Below are 20409 nucleotides of genomic sequence, written 5' to 3' on the forward strand. Positions count from 1 at the left end.
ACCAAAAAAAAACCACACAACAAAAAAGCAGCAAGAGTTTTTGAAGGTAGAGAGGGCAGTTATAAACTCACTTAAAATATAACTTGTTTGCTTGTCACTATGTGCTTTTCAACTATGGCTGGCTGAAGAGAGCTACACTTAGTTCATTCTAACATGGAAGAAAGTTACAGTTCACTGGCAATAATGAAAAAGGATTTTCACTCTAATTGCTAGAGAATCTTAAATGAATTAATTAAGGTTTGAAAAAAGCTAACAAGCTTGAAATAGTGCAAATGAAAATCAAGATATTTGAGAAAGTTCCTTTGAAGCTCTATACAAACCATACCAGAACTGTCTTGGATATAAATATTAGCAGAATCTCAAAACGAAGTAATTTCATGCACTGAATAGTGCCAGCGAACATTAAGCATAAAAGCTAACATTTTTCAGATAAATTAGATTATCTGGTTTGGGTTTGTTTTCTTTTTCTATAGCAAGAAAAAAAGAACCTTTGTTGTACAAGATCACTTTTTTTTTTTCCCCCTAGGATTTTCAAAGCTGAGTGAGTTACAAATTACCAAAGTAAGGAAAAACCATTACATGCTTGCCATTTCCTTTAAGGCCTTTGCCACTGTTTGATGAATTTATCTGGCGTGGATGTTGAATTATCATTGTCTTACAGCATGAAATGAGAAGCAGCATTTCAAAAGGGAACATTAACCACAATTCATGTTGTAATCAACTAAAAGGCAGTGTCTAAAATGCACCAGTATCTGAAGCTAATTTAAAGTAACATAACAAAAAGTTAAACCATCACATGCAACTCTTCAGAAGACTCCAAAGTTGGTGGCTAGTGGCCATTACACAAATAAAACAAAGGACAATACAGTCTCTCACAGCTGACTGGTCTCAGACAGAAAAGGAACATTCAGCTCCCTGCTAAAGAAGCAGATCGTGATTCTAAAATGACTTGAGAGTTGTCACTGCAAAAAGAAACAAGCAGTTTCAGAGCTAACTCCACTCAGAATCATGAATTGGGAAGTAAAAGAAAATGAGAATTTAACATTTTACAACTCCCAAGATAACAAATCAAAGAGTAGATCAGCACATTAGCACTGTAGCATTTAATGATTGCCTTCTCCCAGGAAATAAACTGCCTGCAGCCTGACCTATAGGCCTGAGACCTGAATTATGCATCTGGCAAACAACCTCAGGAGATCATTTGGCCTAGCTTGCCTAAGTAGTCCTCCCTGGACTGAATTCAGACTGGAGGAACAAGTTTCAGGACCCAATCCTCACTTTTGGGACTAGGCAACAGCTGAGAGGACCTAATAATCATATGAGAAAGAAACCATCATTTTAATTGTTGCAAATTTCTTATGAAGACTATGTATAGATGATTCATTTGTGGATTCTGCCTTGTCAGTTTTGACAAGTGCCCCTCATTGACTATTCATACAAGTACCAAACACGAGACCCTCATGACCAGCTACTATTAATGTTATAAACTTGGCGGGGAGCTGCTACGATTTACACAGTAGCATCCTACTGTTCTTGGTGCCGTTCTCTCTGCCTTTCCTGATTATTCACTGAATATGAATAAATGAACATTCATTTGGATTTTCTTTTTTTTTTTTTTTTGATCAGCTGACATTTTTCACGCATTTCCACATCCTTTGTCACAGCTGACTGTTGACAGTTTGGAAAACAGTTTGGCTCTTGAATACTTGCCTTCTTTTTCCTTTTTTTTCCTTTTTTTTAACTAATTTTAAACTTAGCTTTTAGGCATTTTAAAACTTTTTCTTTAACTTACAGGAAAAGATAGGCATTTTGTACAGAACTCTGTGCAAACAAGATTGCTCACCTTTACCCCTGCCAGACTTAAACTTCTTTGTCAATTATTTCAAACAGTGAAAACCAGGTTACTTCACTCCCAACCGTCCACATATAACATCTTCTCGCAACAAGTATGTACATGAAATTTGACTTGAAGTTCAACAGATGTGGAAGAAACGACACTATTTTAACAGAATGTGTGACTGGTTATCTAAAATCCACATTCAGAAATTCCTGAGTTGTAAAAATCTGTACACTGAAACTAAAGAACATCATCAGAAAGTACTGGTCTTTCTTACTTTTTATGGAATAGATATATAAAATAAATTACTAGTATCTCTATCAGCTGCAGACTAAAGTGAGCATTATACATTTAATAAATATCCAATTACAAAGGAGTTTTGTACAGCCTTATGTTTTTAAGCTGAAACGAAGTCCAAAAGAGATACTAATGTCTGTACTTAAGCTTCTATGAATGTCATCATCATAATAAAAAATATGGCAGTTGATAACTACTAATTCAGTAGTGATCCTTGAGGTTTAACCCAGCAGCTACCATAAGCACCACGCAGCCATTTGCTTACTCCCTCCTGAAGTGGGATGAGAGAGAGAACAGGAAACAAAATAGAACTCATGGGCTGAGATAAAAACAGTCTACTAAGACAGAAAAGGAAAACAGAAAGAAAAGTGTGATGATAACGATATATGTATAGCCACAACACAACCACTCTCCACCTACCCGCTGACACACAGCACCAATACAACCAGCCCATGCCTACCAGCACCACGAGCTCTCACCTCCATTGACTGATGCCCACAACCCCTGAGAAGCAGCCACCCTGGGTGGACTCCGCACAGTGCTACGGCCTTCCGCATGGTGTCACGTGGTATGGAATAACACTTGGCCCAAATCAGGTGCCTATCCTGGCTCCGCCTCGCTAACTGCTGCTGCACTATGAAGGCGGCAGCTAGTCCCAGCCCATTCCCAGGCACACACCCATAATTCAGCAACAATCAAACATCCTTGTGTTAGTAACCCTGTTTCGGCTGAAAGTAGGATGGTGACATTGTCAGAAAGGAATCTTAACTGTATTTTTTTCCTACTTCTTTAGTATAATATGCACAAAACAACACAAGTATCAATGAGGATATGAAACTACAACTTTGTAAAAGGATAATGCTGTTCATTTTTTGCATGTTAATACCACTACTCTCTTCTCTGATACAAAGTCCAGAATTTTAACTAGAATGTGAGTATCAGCTTCTAGCACAAGCTGAGAACAGCTTCTGTCTAGGATAAAAACCTGTCATCCTACCTGAATTCAAGTAACAAGAGAAGATAATTTAAAAAAACCTAAAGTTAACTAAAAACTAACTTCTAAATACAGTTTCTACTCATGACCTCTCTCCTAACATACTGAATTTGAAATTAGTCGATCAACCACAGAAGCACAGAATTGTATGAGTTGGAAGGGACCTTTAAAAGCCATCTAGTCCAATTCCCCTGCAATGAACAGGAACATCTACAGCTAGATCATGCTGCTCAGAGCCCCGTTCAGCCTGACCCTGAGTGTCTCCAGGATGAGGCACTCCACTAGGTGGTCTGTTTCAGTGCTTCACCACCCTTACTGTAAAAAAAATATTCTTTATATTCAATGTAAATCATACTCTCTTAGTATGAAAGCATTTCCCCTTGTTCTATCACAGCAGATCCTGGTAAAGAGTCTGTCCCCTTCTTCCTGATTAAATCCCCTTCAGATATTTAAGAGTTGCTATCAGATCTCCCCAGAGCCTTCTCTCCAGTTCAGGCTGAACTGCCCCAGCTCTCTCAGCCTGCCCTCATACGGAAACTGTTTCATTGCCTGGATCCTTTCTTTGGCTCTTCTTTAGATGTGTTCCAACAGGTCTGTGTCTCCCCTGTACTAGACTCCACATCTGGATACAGTACTTCAGGTGAGGTCTCATCAGCAAAGAGCAGAAGGACTTGATCACCTCCCTTGATCAGTTGATTCCATGGTACTATTCAATTGTTGAATGAGAGAATGTGGGGTCCAGAAATCAAAACTCAGCTGGCACTCAAACCAGCATCAAAACAAAATCCAATAGAACAGAAAGGCATTCAGACAACATGAAATAAAAGCTACCTGTTGAACATCCTGTTGAAAAACACACAGCTGAAGCCGCTGGTGCAAGCGAACTTTTCGATGCTGCCAAATATTTTCCAGTTGGCGCTGGTGGTGGAGTACTTCATGGATGACATCCAGAACGTGATGAACTGCTTTTGAGTAGTTGGCAGAAGCAGTGAGGGAATCGGAACTTCCAGGAGTCAAAGGTCTCTGAAGTTTGTCGAGCAGTGACTTTCCATCTTGGCTCACCTGGCCACCAGAAAGAGCAAAGAATTACTTGTCTTGCCAAAATCTTGTTCAGTCTGCTTTTTCAATCCCTCTGCTTCCTATTTTAGATTTCTTTAAGAACTCGGGGAGCAGTACTGAAGATTTTTATTATCCAAGGCATGATCATGTGCAGCTGTTATTAAAAAAAATAGACCAAACAAAACCAAAAAAAAAAAAAAAACACCCACACAACTACTTTTTTATATCCTTACTCTACTTAAGATAATTTAAAGAAGCAGTACTTTTCTAAATATCAACCTTTCTCTAAGTATGCTTTTCCTTAACAGTATTTTTTTTTTTTTAATTAAATTCTAACTTAGAAGCTGCACTTGTAAGTTTCAATTCTCTCTCTTGTCAGTTAAGCCCCTAAAATTATACAATGATCCAGAACTGGACCAGAACAGTGTTTTCATTTCTCTCTTCGTTTGCTGTGAGGGGGAACAAGGAAGTTACTTATGACAGGTTAATATTAATCTAATAAGTGCATTTAGAACAACAGAAGTGAACACAGGACATGCTTTAATCAGAGCTGATTCACAACTTTTATATTATTACTGATACTGGCAAGCCAAAGACAAACCAGTGTTATGACAAACTTACACCTGATTTACTTTGAACCCTTCCAAGAAGCGCAAATACATTCTTTTCCAAAATGTGTTCAATGCTGATAAGACAGAGCAGTCATTTATAATTGTTTTTTCTGACTCAAACCACAGCAAAAATATTTATTTTGCATGCTAATTAAAAAGCCATAGCCCTACCATATCCAGCCACAGATATTTAACTTTTGCCAAGGCTGTTGAAAGCACTTCTCATTAATGTTAGCTATTCTATCACTTTTAGCATGAAGCACAGAGAGTGATCACAATTTGATATCACTCAGTTCTTTACTGGTGGCACACCAGCCATCTATAATCGTAAGCATATATAAGCTCCTTTTCAGTAATTCACAGAATTAGTTTCAGTAAAATTATGTCCAAGTCTAGTCTTAAGTGTATTTATTAAAATTAGCCTACTACTCTGCAATGAAATCATGTTGTCAAGACATTGCAGTCTATAGTGAATGACAAAATGTGGTAATTGCTAGTGCTCTACTCTTATCGCTGTCCATTTATAATATGAAAGGAGCTCCATGCTGCAACAGAAACTAAGTCTTACACATAATAAGAAAGACTTCTATAATATCTTCACATAGAAAGATAACTCCATCAGCCTTTGAAAGGAAATACATGTTTAATTAAGAGAAAATAAAATTATGTCCATAGGAGGAACATGACTTGTACATATACATATGTGCATGGGAACTGCTGAATCATGGCCTGAACCTCTGATTGACCACCTGAGGCAAGCAATGAGCCAGCCCTGGGAGTATAGGTGAAGGTAATTCACCTCTGCTACCGCACCTCTCCTAGACCCCATTTAAGAGCTGACTACCAGTACAGAAAGGTTACTTTTGGAGATTGCTTCTCTTAGAGTCTTCTCAGCAAGCCCAGGACAAGGGTAAGCTTTCTATCTTTTCTTCTTTAGCATGATAACCTGTTTAGCCTAATTTTCTTGTATATTTCTTAATTATAACACCTGTATATTCACTGATTATACAATATGACTACTATTTCTGCACAAAATCTGGTTTCTAAAGAATAAGCTATTCTTTTACTAGATGAGGAAAAGCAGAAGAAAAGCATCTAAACTAAAACTGTGAAACCCTAAATAAATTTTCAAGATGTTTGTGAGAGCAAACCTATAATCTTCCTATCTAATTATTTTGATTATGCATCACCAGGAAGCAAACAGTATTAACCATGGTAATTCTCAGTAGTTATTTACAGTTAATGGTAGACTCGAGTTCATTCATGTCCCCATTAAAAAGTACACCAAAGAAAAAAGAGGAGAAAAAAAAAAAACAACAAAAAACAACACCAAAAAAACCACAAGGAACTCCAGTTTTCAACTTCTGAGCTGTGTAATTATTATTCTAGACAACTCTCACCTTTATTCCTGGGTGCATTCTTATGGAGCATACAACCTAGATAACCTCTTTCACATTCATCTACTACAAACACATTATATCTCTCTACTGTTTTAAAAAAGGGATCTTCTAAATGAAAAAAGCTTATAGTGAAGAAAACAAATCTTCCCACAAAACATGGTCTTAAGAATGAGTTAAGACATATAAATAAGATCACAAGTTTTAACAGCGACGATGATATGAGGAATAGAGATATCAGCATGAGCTTTTCACAACAACTCGTGAACTCTGGACCTCTGTCTAACAGTAATAAAGTTTATGCATGTCCTAAGATGGCAGGCATGCAAAAATCCAGTTTGTGTATACTATCACTACAGACTAATCATCAGCACTAACCTTACGTTCCTGTCCCGTAAATGAAATGTGACCATACTTACAATTCAGTTGCCCACAACAAAATTGGTTCAATGGAAAACAGCTTAGTTTTTTATGTAATGTATAAATCACAAACATTGCTTCATTGCCACATCAGTACCTTTTAAAATGTGAAAGTTGTAGTCTAAACTGTCCTGTGTTCACTTTATACCATTATTTAATCAAATATGTATTTTCATGTGAAGTTTCATGCTGTATTTAATTCAGAGTAACATTAATGCTATTTAATGCCAAAATACTTTAATTCTGTGATGCTAACAATCTTGGAAAAAAAAAATTTAAAAAAAGATTCTCCACCAAAAAAAAACCCAAACCTGTGATCAGTTAATATTCATGTGATTTTTCAGTTCAGCTAACTGAAATACATGAGAGAATTCAAAATTTGAAGGTTGGATACTTAAGTCACTACTTTTTAAGCCACCTTCAGAATAAGCATTTTATCTTACACTGTGTTTACAAATATTAGGAATACCAAGAAGCATTGTCAAACATTTTATTGTGCTGTGAATCCAAGATTAGAGCAGCAGCACAGGATGTGCTAATCTTACAAATACTGAATACACAGGCTTGCTGGTTCATATAAGTGCCTTTGAAGCTGGTAGAACTAAGTATACAACTTCTGGGTTGTCAAATGACATCCTTAAGTTAAGGATCTTTCTTTTTGTTAGACAGTTTCAAAGACTGATTTTTCGAAACATATTTTAAGCAATCCATACCAGCAGAATACTTTCTTAAAGAACACCCAGTTAGTTTCTCAGTATTTTAACAAGAGCATCATACTGTTATAAAATGTAGTAATATGCAAATGTAAACAATACATCCTTAATATCCTACATGGATTGTTTGTACCACATATGCACTCATCTTTAAATTTCTTTGAGAAGATTAAGAAGACTTAAAACTCAAGTTTAAATATGAATAATAGTAGCAACATCCAGTACACAAAATTAATGGGGAAAAAAAAAAAAGTCGTTTGAGTTTTCAGCTCAAACACTGTGCAAGAAGTGATGGCAGTATACAAGCCAATCTTAATATCACATTGTATTATCTAGTCAGCAACTTGAGAAAACAAACAAGATATATACCTCAGAGTAAGCCAAGGTAATATGCTCATATATCCCCTGATGATGATGGATAGCATCTTCTAAATCTTGTAGTTCTGAGGGAAGCTCCACCTCACCACAGGCTTTACACCATGAGTCCACATTGCTCATGTACTGCAACAGAGAAAAGGCATTCTACTTAATTTGGAGTTCCTTCAACAGGTAAATATACTTTGGAAATACATACAAAGATGAGCATTTTTGTGACAGCCACTGAAAGGTTTTAACAGTGAAAACTGTTTAATGAATTTTTTTTCTGAACTGGCCAAAATGAATATATTAGAGTACAAACAAATATTCAAGTCTAACTACACTCATGCTTTTAGCTACATGGAACTCTTTCAGCCCTTCACAGACAGGCAGGCTTAATTAGATTCTGGCAGCCTTCCTGACCAATTAAACTGCTGGCAATGCTTACAGTTCAAGTTTACTCTTGCTCCTTTTCTCAAATTTGCAGCGAAAAAAAAGTTTATTTCACTACACATCTACTATTTCAGATGCATGAAAGGCAACAAAAATTTTGTCTACATAAAGAGGTAAAACTTTCAAGTCTAGACCCTCAGTTCTTTCCTGTCAGCTTCCTGTGTAGACAGATATTGACAATACATCAATTAAGCCATCATCTCACTTATTTTAAATCCTTGCAGAAAAACAGATAACTTTGCATGCACACTCACATACATAGAATTAATGGTGAATTGATCAATAAAATACTTCCAAGCTGTCTTGTTGGAAAGTGACTTTCAAGGAGACAAAGCAGTGGTAGAACACAAGAAATTCACACCTTCATCTCCACAGTACTAAGATCTCCACATATAAGCATTACATTCATTTGTCAAGCTACTACAGTAGCAAGCCTGTAAGGGATTTACAACTCAAGCAGGGGTCTTTTAGGACTAACACTGTACTTAAGCATACAGCTATGTCAGCATAGCTGTTCACGTCAAGTTTTTCAGGGGGAATTGAGGATACTGCAACAATCTCTTCTGCAGACAATTTATCTCTGAAGCTTAAGTTATCTTGACAGAAGAGAACCTGTCATCATAGCTGCATGCATATCTGAAGTTCTGTCAACTTATTTTTGACAGCTAGGGGGCATGAATTTTATACCCTTGTTATGCTAGGAAAGAGGAAAAAAAATAATGTTTTACAGAACTTTTCATAGCTGTTAAATTTAGTGTAGCCAAGCACACAGGGTATCCTGTAAAATAAATTTATCTTCTCTTTGTGAATTCAAAAACCCCAAAAGTTTTAAGAATCCAAACCATTTCTCTCGTCATATATTTCTTAATTCCTGGATCACATGTAGCCTTTTGAGGAAAAAGTAATCTGGTACTACATTATCGTTTGACAGCTGGAAGACAGTGATAAAATGCTTACTTATATAATTGCTTAATTCTCATTTCTTTGAGGGACAGTTCTAAAAATCACTAACATTAAGCATTAAATGTCAAAAGAAGCTCTGTGTGGGACCACAGAGCTGAGTCTTTTATTTCAGACAGCATGCACTGACAGTTGGGGGCAACACATACCTGCTATTTGCAAGAGTAAATACGCGTTTGAAAAGGATGTGTTACTACTTTTACTACTTATATTTCAGCCATTTTTATGTCTCTTAAGGGGTTATCCTCCTCATTCCAGACTCACTCTCCACTGTTAACGCAACTGCTAATACATCATGGCCAGGTAGCCTACAAAGCAACTATATCAATCCGTCATAGTTAATCATCAAGTGAAAACTGCAGAAGGAGCAATTATGGAGACTAAGTAAATTACTCTCTGCAGATGTTGGAATATTTTGTCTTTTTTTCCCTTTTATGTATGCATTTTGTGCTGAAGAAGGTAACACCAACTCCTACCACAGCTTGCCAGCATGCACATGAAAAGTCTACTCTCCAGACTTCTGTTTAAGATCAATTATTTTTTATCGAAAAGGACACCAGTCAGAGTACAACCACCTCTTCATCTTTCTCCCAATTACCTATCTTCTTCCCACTCGTAAGTCCAACAGTGCATAAACACTAAGCTAAATAGCCCATGAATTAGAAAAGCATCAACGCTGCTTACCTATCAGAATGTTTCTGTCAAATGCTTCAAGCCAGTTGGTATCTTTTACAACAGAAAATCATTTCCTTTTTTTTTTTTCTAAAGTTGACCTCTCTTTAAAATCTGCTAATATTTATTATAGTGACACTAGTTCATGTACTTTACCTTAAGCTTTCTAAGATTAAGCCAATATCACCACTACCAAGAGGCACTGTGTATTTGCACCTTATTATGTTCATTTTTTAATCTCTGGAAAATTATGTAGAATTTCTATATAGTAGAAAATAGGAAAAAACTTCTTAAGGTGTGTTGCCTCTTGATTTCTGTAGTTATCAGTTTCCAACTGGTCTGTACAATTTTCCTACAGTTGTATCAGACATGACACTTTTTCTTAGAGCCAACTTAGGATGGCAAATGGAAAGAAAATTATTTATGGCAGCTGTGCAGCATACCAGAGCTTCAGTCAGCCATATCCATCCAAGAACCTCTGCTCTCCAAATTCATCAGAGATGTACACAGCAGACAGTCTATAATATCAATGGATGACTCAACAGCAGGCACACTGCAACTCCTTCAGAGCTGAATCCCCCTGAGGGGAATAACATGCTTTCACCATCAAGACTATTAACTTGGGGATATTTATTCCTATTTCTCCTACATATACCTCCTCTCTTACAGTTGCACACAGATAATGACTTAATTAACATAATTGGTATAGGCCTACAGCTAAATTTTTTATTTAACTTAGGAGAAATCTCTTACACAATACTAAATAAACATTTCCCACCACTGTTTCAGATTCAGAAGACAGTTAATTACCTTCCTAACTTTCAGACCAGTTCAGATAGTTTTCTATAAGCAACTACTATGAGTTAAATTAAAGTTGAGTTAAAGTCCTTGACAACTCAAGGACTGATCTGTGAATACTTCTCTCAATGAGGTGGAGGGGTAGGGCCAATAGTATCAGTGAATGATTTCTGGATGTAGAAAAGGTATTATATTAACTCTATTTAAAGCTAAACGCTTTTCTTTCTTCCAACTCAAAAGCTTCAGACAGCTTAGCTTTTACGTCTCTTCTGTTTTAATTCATATATGTAATTCGGCTAAGATCGATCTCGTATTAGTATGATCAAGACAGTATGGGGAGAATATAAAGGCAGGAAGCTATCCTATAGAGAACAAATTTTCATTTGAACGTCAGCTGAAATAGGCAGAAATTAATGCTCTGGCATTCTTGCTTTTTAATCACTCTATTTACTTTCACTTTGGATTAAGTACAACAGCACAATTCACCATTCAAACATGGAAACTTCTTTTGACTCCCTCTATGTTCACTAACCTGTTCAGCTTTCTGATGGAAGATGGAGGACATATCCAGTAACGTGCTACGTTCATCCAAGGCTGCAGCAAATGCTTTCCATTCTTGCTCCAATTGACTAGCAATCTGTTTTATTTGCTGTGAAGCATAATGGCCAGACTCAACTAGACGATTTGCTACTGACATGATGCGGTTTATGTTTACATACACATTCTGTGGAGAAGAAAAAGGGAAAGATTAACTGAAGTTCGTGGATCACTTAAGTGTATAGCTATACTTTTATAAAAAAAACATTCTTTATGACAGCTATGCTTAGTAGACTGGTTTTGCGTGACTTATTTGTGCATGCCTGCCTTTGAAATCTAGGCGTATAATGTAGCAGCCTGTTGGTATTATTGGCAGTGGACAAGGACAACTTGAAACAACGAGAGAGTTCAATGATCAGTTTTAAAAAAGTCATGCTATTAACCCATTATTACAATAAAGAGGAAGAGTTGACCACACAAGTTCAGGCCAAAAAGACACAGCACAGACAGTAAAGGAAATAAAATTATAATTAGTAGGTGTTTGATTGCCCCATTATATAAATAAGTGAAATACCGCTCTACAAATCTTCACATCAACTTCTGAAAACATTTCTACTTTTTAAGTAACAAAATACAGAAGTCTGTTCTAAGGTGCTCAATAATTTAGATTTAATTTTCCTGCCATTGTATTGGCTCAAAGCCTAACACTAAAAGCTAGACAAAAAAAATTAAGTCAGAGACCAGTAAAGATTCTCCAGCATACTGGAACTACATAATGATGGCTCTCAGTCACTGCAATTTTCTTTCCATTTAACTCACATGTGTATTTTGGCCTAAAGCATTTAAAAGCTGCTCTTGATTCTGTATGAACAAACTGTTATTCAAAGAAAGCAAACAAGTGTTTCTGATTCCTTCAAAGACAGAAACAAGAATAATTTAACTACCAAAAAGTTTGAGTAGCTCTTCCAGAGCTATATGTACACAGTTCTGGGTTGAGACTTCTTCTAACCAGGCTGACGCTATGATTTCTGGAATAAAGTTCTCAGAATCACAGGATTGCTGAAGCTGGAGATCTGCTCTGGAGATCATCTAGATGAGCTCCCTGCTCAAAGTAGGGTCAAATCAGAGTAGGTTGCTATGGACCACATCCAATGGGGTTTTGAAATTCTCCAAGGATGAAAACAACAGTTTCTCTGGGCAACATGTTCCAGTATTTAATAATTCCCAGAGTAAATATTTATACAAATTTTTTTATTTTTACATATTTTTTTTTTATGTTTAAAAGAAATTATTGTATTTCAACTTGTTCTCATTACTTCTTGTTCTGTTATTTGCTACCATGCCACAAACTCTGGTACTGTTTCCTCTACTCCCTCCCATCAGATATTTTTTTATATTTTTAAATATATTTTTAATATATACTTCCTTCTGAGAATTCTCTTATCCAAGGAAGCCAATCCCAGCACTCTTGAATAACAGATGCTTCAAAACCTTCATCATCTCTGTTGCTTTTTGCTGCACATTCTTCATCAAGTTCATGACCTTCTAGCACTGCAGAGCCCAGAACACGACAGTACTAAACAGAGGACCACCTTCAGTAGCAGGCCTACTCTTTCCCTAGTCTTCTTCTGCTGATACAGCTGTAGAAACTTTTCTTGTTGATCTTCTCATTCCTTACCAAGGGATCTTTGACTTGCCAAACCCCATTTCTGCACGATCAGTGTCTTTCTATTCCTAGATTCTTCCACTATTTCCTGTGCACTTCCATTCTTATCAGGAACTCCTGCACAAACCTCCTGCTGCCTTCACTTGACTTTATGCTCAGTGTATAACTCAATCACAGAGGTGATACTTGAAAATTAATCAGCTCTCCTGGAACTCTCTTCTCTACAGGACTGCATCCTAAAGGCTTCTTCCAAGCATACTGTGGAAATGGACAAATCTACTCCCCCTCAAGTGAGGGTTGAGATCCTACTTAATGCCTTCCTCCCACTTATCAAGATTGTGAGCTCCATCATCTCATAGTTACTAGAATGAGTACAGTCTCTGACCTTCATATTCCCAGCCAGTTCTTCCTTGTTTGTGGGAATCATATCCAGCAGACAAACTTCCTCCATTACCTCCTCAATTAACTATGCCAGAAGCCTCTTGAATAACTTGTGCACTGCAGTGCTCACCCTCTAGGACGTATTCAGGTAGACCAGGTCTCCCATGAGGATGAAGTCCAGTGAAAGGGAAGCATCTTCCACATTCTGAAGACCCAGTAAATGTTCCAGTGGGTGTAGAAGCAAATACTCTGGTGCACATACTAGTTGTGTAATCATTTGTTGACCTGCAGGATCTGTCTGCTTCTTCTCAAGTCCCACCTTCTCACTAGCAGGACTGAGGAGAACACCACCTGCCCCTCCCCAACACCTTGGCCAAGGCTCCTGGAGCCAAGTAATGATGCTTGATATTTTCCAGATCATTTTAGCAGTATCACTGGTATGCTCAACATGGAAGAATAGCAGGGTAATAGCCTGAGGGCTGGACAAATTTTGGCAGTGTCTCTCCAGCATCCCAAATCCAAGGCCCCCAGTAAGCAGCAAACATCCATAGACAAGGAGTCAGACGACATCATCTGCAAACCTGTCCCCTTCAGAAGGGAGTCTCCCACTATCATTTGCTTTTTCTTTTTTCTGATCCTGTGTAGCTCATACTCAGCGAACACAGATGCTTCATTTGACACAGCTTCTGGCTCCTCAACAGTTATGAGGTCAGTGAACCTATTTTACAGCTGTGAATCTTGAGGTGGAGCAGAAACCTTACTCCTTGTGCCAGAAGCCATTATCATCCAACCTTTAACATCATGGGAACCCTCACTTCCCGAACAGGCAGGCACAGACTCTGCCTGACCCTCTCTTCAGTACAATTAGTAGCTTCATATCTTCAAGCTGGAAAGGATCCAGTCAATCTCTTTCTCATTATCTCTGATGCTGTGCAAGTCTGCTGACCTCCTCCTGCAGCCCCTCTACTTGGCACCAATGCTCCTTAATAACTGCAAGCTTCCTTTGGGCAAGGAAAACACCTCCGGCTTCTCCAGTACTGGGAAGGGGCCCCCGCACTCCCTGAAGCCTCAATGCAGAGCTGCATTTTCTTTCTGTCTTCTCCTTCATTATTTGCACAGCACTTTCTGAAATTCCAGTGCCTAAGAAACGCTGCAGAGCACCCAGGTACCTGCCAGCAGCAGTAGCAGCAACACAGCCTTGCCCCTGGTCAAGAGCTGAGGAACACGGCATAATGAGCCAAGAAAAACAGAACAATGCATGCCAGAATCACTTGCAACAGCCCCGACTAAAGGCCACAATTATAACAAGTGACAGAAGAACAAAACCTGAAATTGCTAGAAAACTGTATTGTTTTATTACTGCACATAGATTTGATAAGGAAGTTGTGTCAAAGTCTGTCTATTCTATCAGCAAGAGAAGTTGGAGGAACACTGGTATGCAGGCACCCAACACCACGTAGCTATTCCCCAGGTGAAACCGCTACTTGGCAGCACTGAGCTGCTGCCGAGGACCTTTGACAAGCTGGCTGGAGTGCTGCAGTTCCCCCAGGCCTCACAGCACTGGCTCGTCTGAGTGGTAACTAGCACAGATCTGTATTAGTTATGTGTACATCAACTCAAGGGAGGACATAAAACTTTCCTGACAACTCATACCTCAGTTGCTTCACTTAAATTGAGCACAATGGTGCTAAGTTGCCTATTTTTCTCTCCTGCATAGTATCTTCTCTTTTTTGTTACCTTACATGCCTATGCCTTCCTCTTAAGCACATCTGAAAAACGGTAAGAGAACAGACCTGTTATTTCAAACAAATTTTTAAAACAACGGAGACTACTAACACCCAGATGTACAAAATATAAATGCCAGAATGCTGAATGAATCCAGAAAACCAGTATGTGGTCAGTGGCAAGAAAATGTGTGTGTTGAAATAAAAAAAATAAAAAAGACTACATTAGACTGCCACTTGAACCATCTACATACCATAATATAAGAATTTTTGAAATTCTGAAATGTTGGTTAAATATGAAGGATAGAGCACCAGTAGCTAAGCAAATCAAAACTGAGCTGGGGTTAAAATGCATTCAGCTTCCCATGGCAGTCTGGCTTCACAAACATGGAATGCCCACCACAGCGGTATGAATATGAATAAATGTACTGACAGTTGAATATTTTCCAAGCCATTCATACTATGTTTCTTTTCTCAAGAAGACCTATAATAATCTCAACTAATTTTTTTCCATTATCATAACCCTTATTTCCTGATACATCTACTAAAAGTCTAAATTTCAGTATTTTAGAATGCAATGAGCCAAAAAAGACAGACTTAGTTAAGGAGAGAAAGAATATCAAACACAAATTCACTACAATTAGACCATGTTTAACTGATGAACAAATTTTGTTCCATATGCTGAAGGGAGGAGCAGCTCTGCTGTCGTTACTATAATGACAAATGTATATTTTGTGCAATGCTTATTTTCTGCAAGCACTGTTTCAAGCAAGTTTGTGCTCACTCCCTTGGTTTCAGGAATGGACATCTTATTCATTGTATGGATTTACATCCCAGTTTTAGTTAAAGAAAGAACAGTGATTAGATAATAACAATTAAATATTTTCTTAGGCACCTCACTTACATCATGTGAATCTGCATGAGGCAAATGCAGTTTCTAGGTATGCTCCAGCTGTTTAAAAGCTGAAATGTGGAAGTAATATTTGTTTCTTACATCGTATTACACATAACCGTTCTAACAAAAGAAGAATACAACTCAACTTACTGTACTGCAATGTGTACAGAAAATATATTACTATTTTTTGCACAATTTCTTTCTCTCACAATACCCTCTAGCCAGAAGCTGAAAAGACACCTTACAACACCCAGAAAGTTCCTCATGGCAAAATTATTCCCTGCAGAGAGCGTACATATAAAAACAAGAACAACAACAAAACAGATTGCTCAGCTTAGCAAGGCAACACGATTAGAGGCTTAATACAAGCAGCAGTACACTGTGTCATTCCCTGGTGTGTGCCTGAAAAGAGAGTACACAGGGGAAAACGGAGGCAACAACCTTCCAGTTTGACTGAACTTTTATCATACTTAATACAAAATATACAGCAGATGCCCTGAAGGCTCTGTTTTATTCCCTGATTTTCCCACAACCATTTACAAAATGTTTACTGTAAAATTCCAAGCAAGAGTTTTTGACACACAGATTATTTGGCACTTGATGTTAAAAACAACCACCTCAGTGACATGATCCATAAGATACTGAATGGCACCTTTATAATATACTGCAGTTTGTTATAAACTAATTGCCTGTGATGAAAATATTTTAGCAGTATTCCAGCAACAGAATTTCCAATTTCTCTGCCACTTCACCGAAGTGGCAACCTAAGGTAAGGTATAAGTATTAATGTATGAAGTAACAGCTGCTTTAATGATCTGAATGACTTCAAGCCCACTTATATTATCTCTCTTGCAGCAATAGTAAAGGGGGCTGCAGAACCACTAAAGATGTTACCTGGTCTCTTCCCCTGAACAGGAATAAAATCAGCAATGTACAAAACACAATTAAGGAAAGAATTAAACTATGCTTCAACCACACAGATTCTCAAAATATTCTCTGTTAAATAACTACTGCTATCAGTACTGTAATGAGTTAAATATAATTTTACCCTACTCAACTTTCTTCACATTTTTCTTCTCACTCTCCTACACTCTTCATGATAGACCTTGGAAAAGTTAGTCCAACACCATCACCACCATTTTTTCCTCCTTTCCTTTTCATTTACTTTCCCTTTCTCATTGTAAACGCCCATGCCTTCATCCTGCCATTACAGTTGTGACATTTTCACTTCAACATTCCTCATCATGACATTAAGAATGGTGACATAAACTGAGTCTAGATCTCTAGAAGAATCAATTAAAAAAAAAAAGGAAATTTCTTTACAAATCTTATGTTCGGCATCCACAATTATTATCAAAAGTGAAATAAGGACTGTTCCCTCACAGTAACACTACTGTTTTTTCAGTTCATGATCTGAACATACTTACTACATTAACTTCTCTCCAGTTGACTGCTTTTTACATTTTTTTTTATTTACTTCTTCCTTAAATTTTGCACATATAGCTTATTCTTTGTTGATTTCAGAGTGCCTCTCAGAAGCTGGAAATAGTCTGAACTCAGCTTGCCTTTTCAGTCCCTTCTCAGGTTGATGGCCTTGAAACTTTTATCTGAGCATTAACTGTTCTAACACCAGAAAGAATACCTTATGGATGTGAACTCACATCCCAGTCTGATCAGTATCCGTAATTGTGCATTCATTGAATGGAGAACTTCAAGAACACCACAAATCTATGGTTTGCTTAAATTAAAATTATTCAGAACTACTAAAAAGGTCACTGAATACATAATATCTGCTCTCCTGCCCCATTCCCATTTTGAAAGTTTTACCTTTTCTATTAGGGATGTTAGTTTGGTTGGACAAGTGATAGATTTTAATGTTAAAGTTTTATCTACGTATTTTTACTGAAAGCCCTGCATGAGCAATCTGTTATTTAAAAGAGAAAAAATAGGACAGAAGAGCTAGCTTACACTATTTACCATTCTGAATAAAGTCTGCATTTCAAGGTGATCTGAGAAATGCACAATTCACAACTTATGGATTTGGTCTTGTTTCCTGAAGTCTCAGTGAATATAGAATTCACACTGAGCTTGAGTCTATCTCAAATGACAAATCTGCGTAGTTATAAAATGTATTTGAAATACAAAAAGAACCCAGAGTGAAAAATGTCCACAGTACAACGTAGAAGAAAGAGTCACATTAACTGTCAGCTAAGCCAATTTTACCTCACCTGACCTTCTTAACGTTTTCCTTTGTACCAGTCCCTGTGGCTGGATTTGAGCAAGCCAAGCCAAGTACGTCATCCCTGCAACTTTTAACGCTGTAATCCCAGTGAGATTCAAGTACTATGTTCATACTTCTATTTTAGGTTCCCTAAACTCCCACCAATGTTCATCTCTGGCACTTTCTTTTTAGTGAAATAAATCAATTGCTATCTTGATAAAAAATGGTCTAGTATATGCCAACAGCTTGTTCTGCAAACAGTATGAATCAACTTAGAAACAGGTTTACAATTGATACAGTAACAGGATTTTACAGACTACAGCTAATAAACATAGATTCTACTGATAGCTCCAATCAGCATCTTGAAACAAGTAGTAGTCATAACACATCCTGTAAAAGTAGGCAGTCAACTTCCTCCATGGAAAGGTGTTTTTTTGACTAAACTGCTTTCCAATCATTTTGACTCTCACCTACATAGTAAGGGGCATAGTTGAACAAGGCCATTTGTTCTTGCAAGAAAAGTAGAAGAAAATACTGGAATAGATAACATCATTCTACTCCTCACATATATTTCATGGCTGCTTTAGTCTCCGTTAAATCCCAAAGGATTTGAAGAAAATAGCAGAAAAAAAAAAAGAGCAGACAGACACAGTATCAGCTCCTCTGACTCTTCCATGCAAGACTAATGGTACAATCATGGCTTCTTTATTTTTGAAGTTTAAAAACTAGAGATATATATTTTTTATATTTACAAGTCCTGTGATGCCTTATTTGCAAGTTTTTACCTAAAAGGTCTAAAAACTTGTTTTGAGAAGTGAAGCATTCGTTTAGTCATCCAAAGAGGAACGTGAAGCTAAAACAGAGTATTGCTTAGCTCTCATAAATCTCAGGATTTGACAACAGCAGTTTTTTGTTGCTGAGAGCAGGCCTTTTAAATGACAGTGAAAAACCACTCTCATCTTTAGAGGAAAGAATCTCTGAGATACTGTTCTTCCCCACAGTCAGGGAAGATGAGGATTACTTGTCCTGTAAAGAAATGGTCTTGTCACTAATCAGTGCTTGATTTCAGTAATGGCAGACTATATTAAACACGTAAACATTTCAGAGAGCATTCCTAGCCATATCAACATATGTGTGTTAACAAATGGTAACAAAGCACATTTCCACCTTTGGTGTATATTACTCCATTTATCCAGATTTTCTCTAGGACAGTTTCAATGAGAATCAGACTATGTATTAAGCTTAAGACTTCCATAACCTTACTTTTAGTACCTTGAAGGGCAACCACATCAGTCTATCACATACTTAATACATAAGATGCCTGCTGCTGAAAGTGCAGTTCTATTTCCTACCCCAGTGTATTCTTCACCTTTTTGTTTTACCATATTTGGCTTATACTTTCAACCACTTTCTGCCGTAGTACTGATTCTAAAAATGGCAGAAAGCCATTATGAGGAAAAAGGAAATATTCAGTAAATCCTCTTTGCCCTTGATGTAACAAACTCTTGTTGATGACAGGAACTAAGTAGTTTTCACGATAGCTTACAACCAGGTGGTTCATTTCGAACTGGAAGATCAGATTAAATTTTTGGCATCTCACCCGAGCTCAGTAGAAGCAGCTGCAGAACCTGCCCTCCTGTGCCCTCTGGAAAGCCAAGCTTCCACTCGGGGAGGAAGGGAAGATAGGAAGGCCAGCTATTGATGGAGGGTAGCACCTGCTGTGAAGGAACCATGTGCCCTGTGGCAATCACAGTGCGTTAAGAAAAGCAGCTGCAACATCAGTTATCAGGGTTAAGCTGTGACTAAGAGCAAGAGGTTGTATTTAGCTGCTTGGACAGCATTTATCCTTTGAACAGACCTCCCCTGCCTAAAGTGAGCCTAAAGACATTGCCTGAAAAGCAAGACCTATTAGGGTCACAAGGAAAAGCTTTCAAAATCTCCTGGATGTGTTAAGATACTTAGTTGTCATACCTCCTTCTTCTAGCCACACAACTGAATAAATTTGCATTTCTGTAGATGGGTTAAAAGTTAAAAACCATCTCTGGCAGTACAACATTCATGTAAGAAATCTTAAATCAACTCTGAAAAAAACAGCAACTTGGTAAGCACTTGGTCAGGGAGAAGCTGAACATACTTGGAGGAGTTAAAATTGCCTGACATTTTTTCCAGTAATAAACAAATGAAGAATAAGGCTTGCTGAATTTCAATCAATTTTCCTTGTTTTTTCTTGGTGCATTCAGTATAGTTTATCCCCCCTTTTATATATGTACAGTATTTGTCATTTAACCAAATAGAACTTCAAAAGCCTGAAAGCTGGTCAAATCAAAACCAGAGACTCATAATTTTCCCATTCTATGGGAAAGGACCATTTCATAGAAGCTACACTACAGAAATGCATTGAAAAAGCACAGCTTTTT

General features: G+C 37.5%; 1 protein-coding gene across 1 annotated transcript in view; it reads right to left on the reverse strand.

Moving 5' to 3' along the window:
- TRIO (trio Rho guanine nucleotide exchange factor) overlaps positions 1 to 20409 on the reverse strand; it is a 166200-nt gene that overhangs the window by 131434 nt on the left and 14357 nt on the right. Inside the window, 3 exon segments of the mRNA XM_010708503.3 lie at positions 3960 to 4190; positions 7698 to 7829; positions 11101 to 11292. Coding sequence (XP_010706805.1) covers positions 3960 to 4190; positions 7698 to 7829; positions 11101 to 11292 — 555 coding nt within the window.

This window comes from Meleagris gallopavo, chromosome 3 (genome assembly GCF_000146605.3).
Source record: "Meleagris gallopavo isolate NT-WF06-2002-E0010 breed Aviagen turkey brand Nicholas breeding stock chromosome 3, Turkey_5.1, whole genome shotgun sequence".
Lineage (NCBI taxonomy): Eukaryota > Metazoa > Chordata > Aves > Galliformes > Phasianidae > Meleagris > Meleagris gallopavo.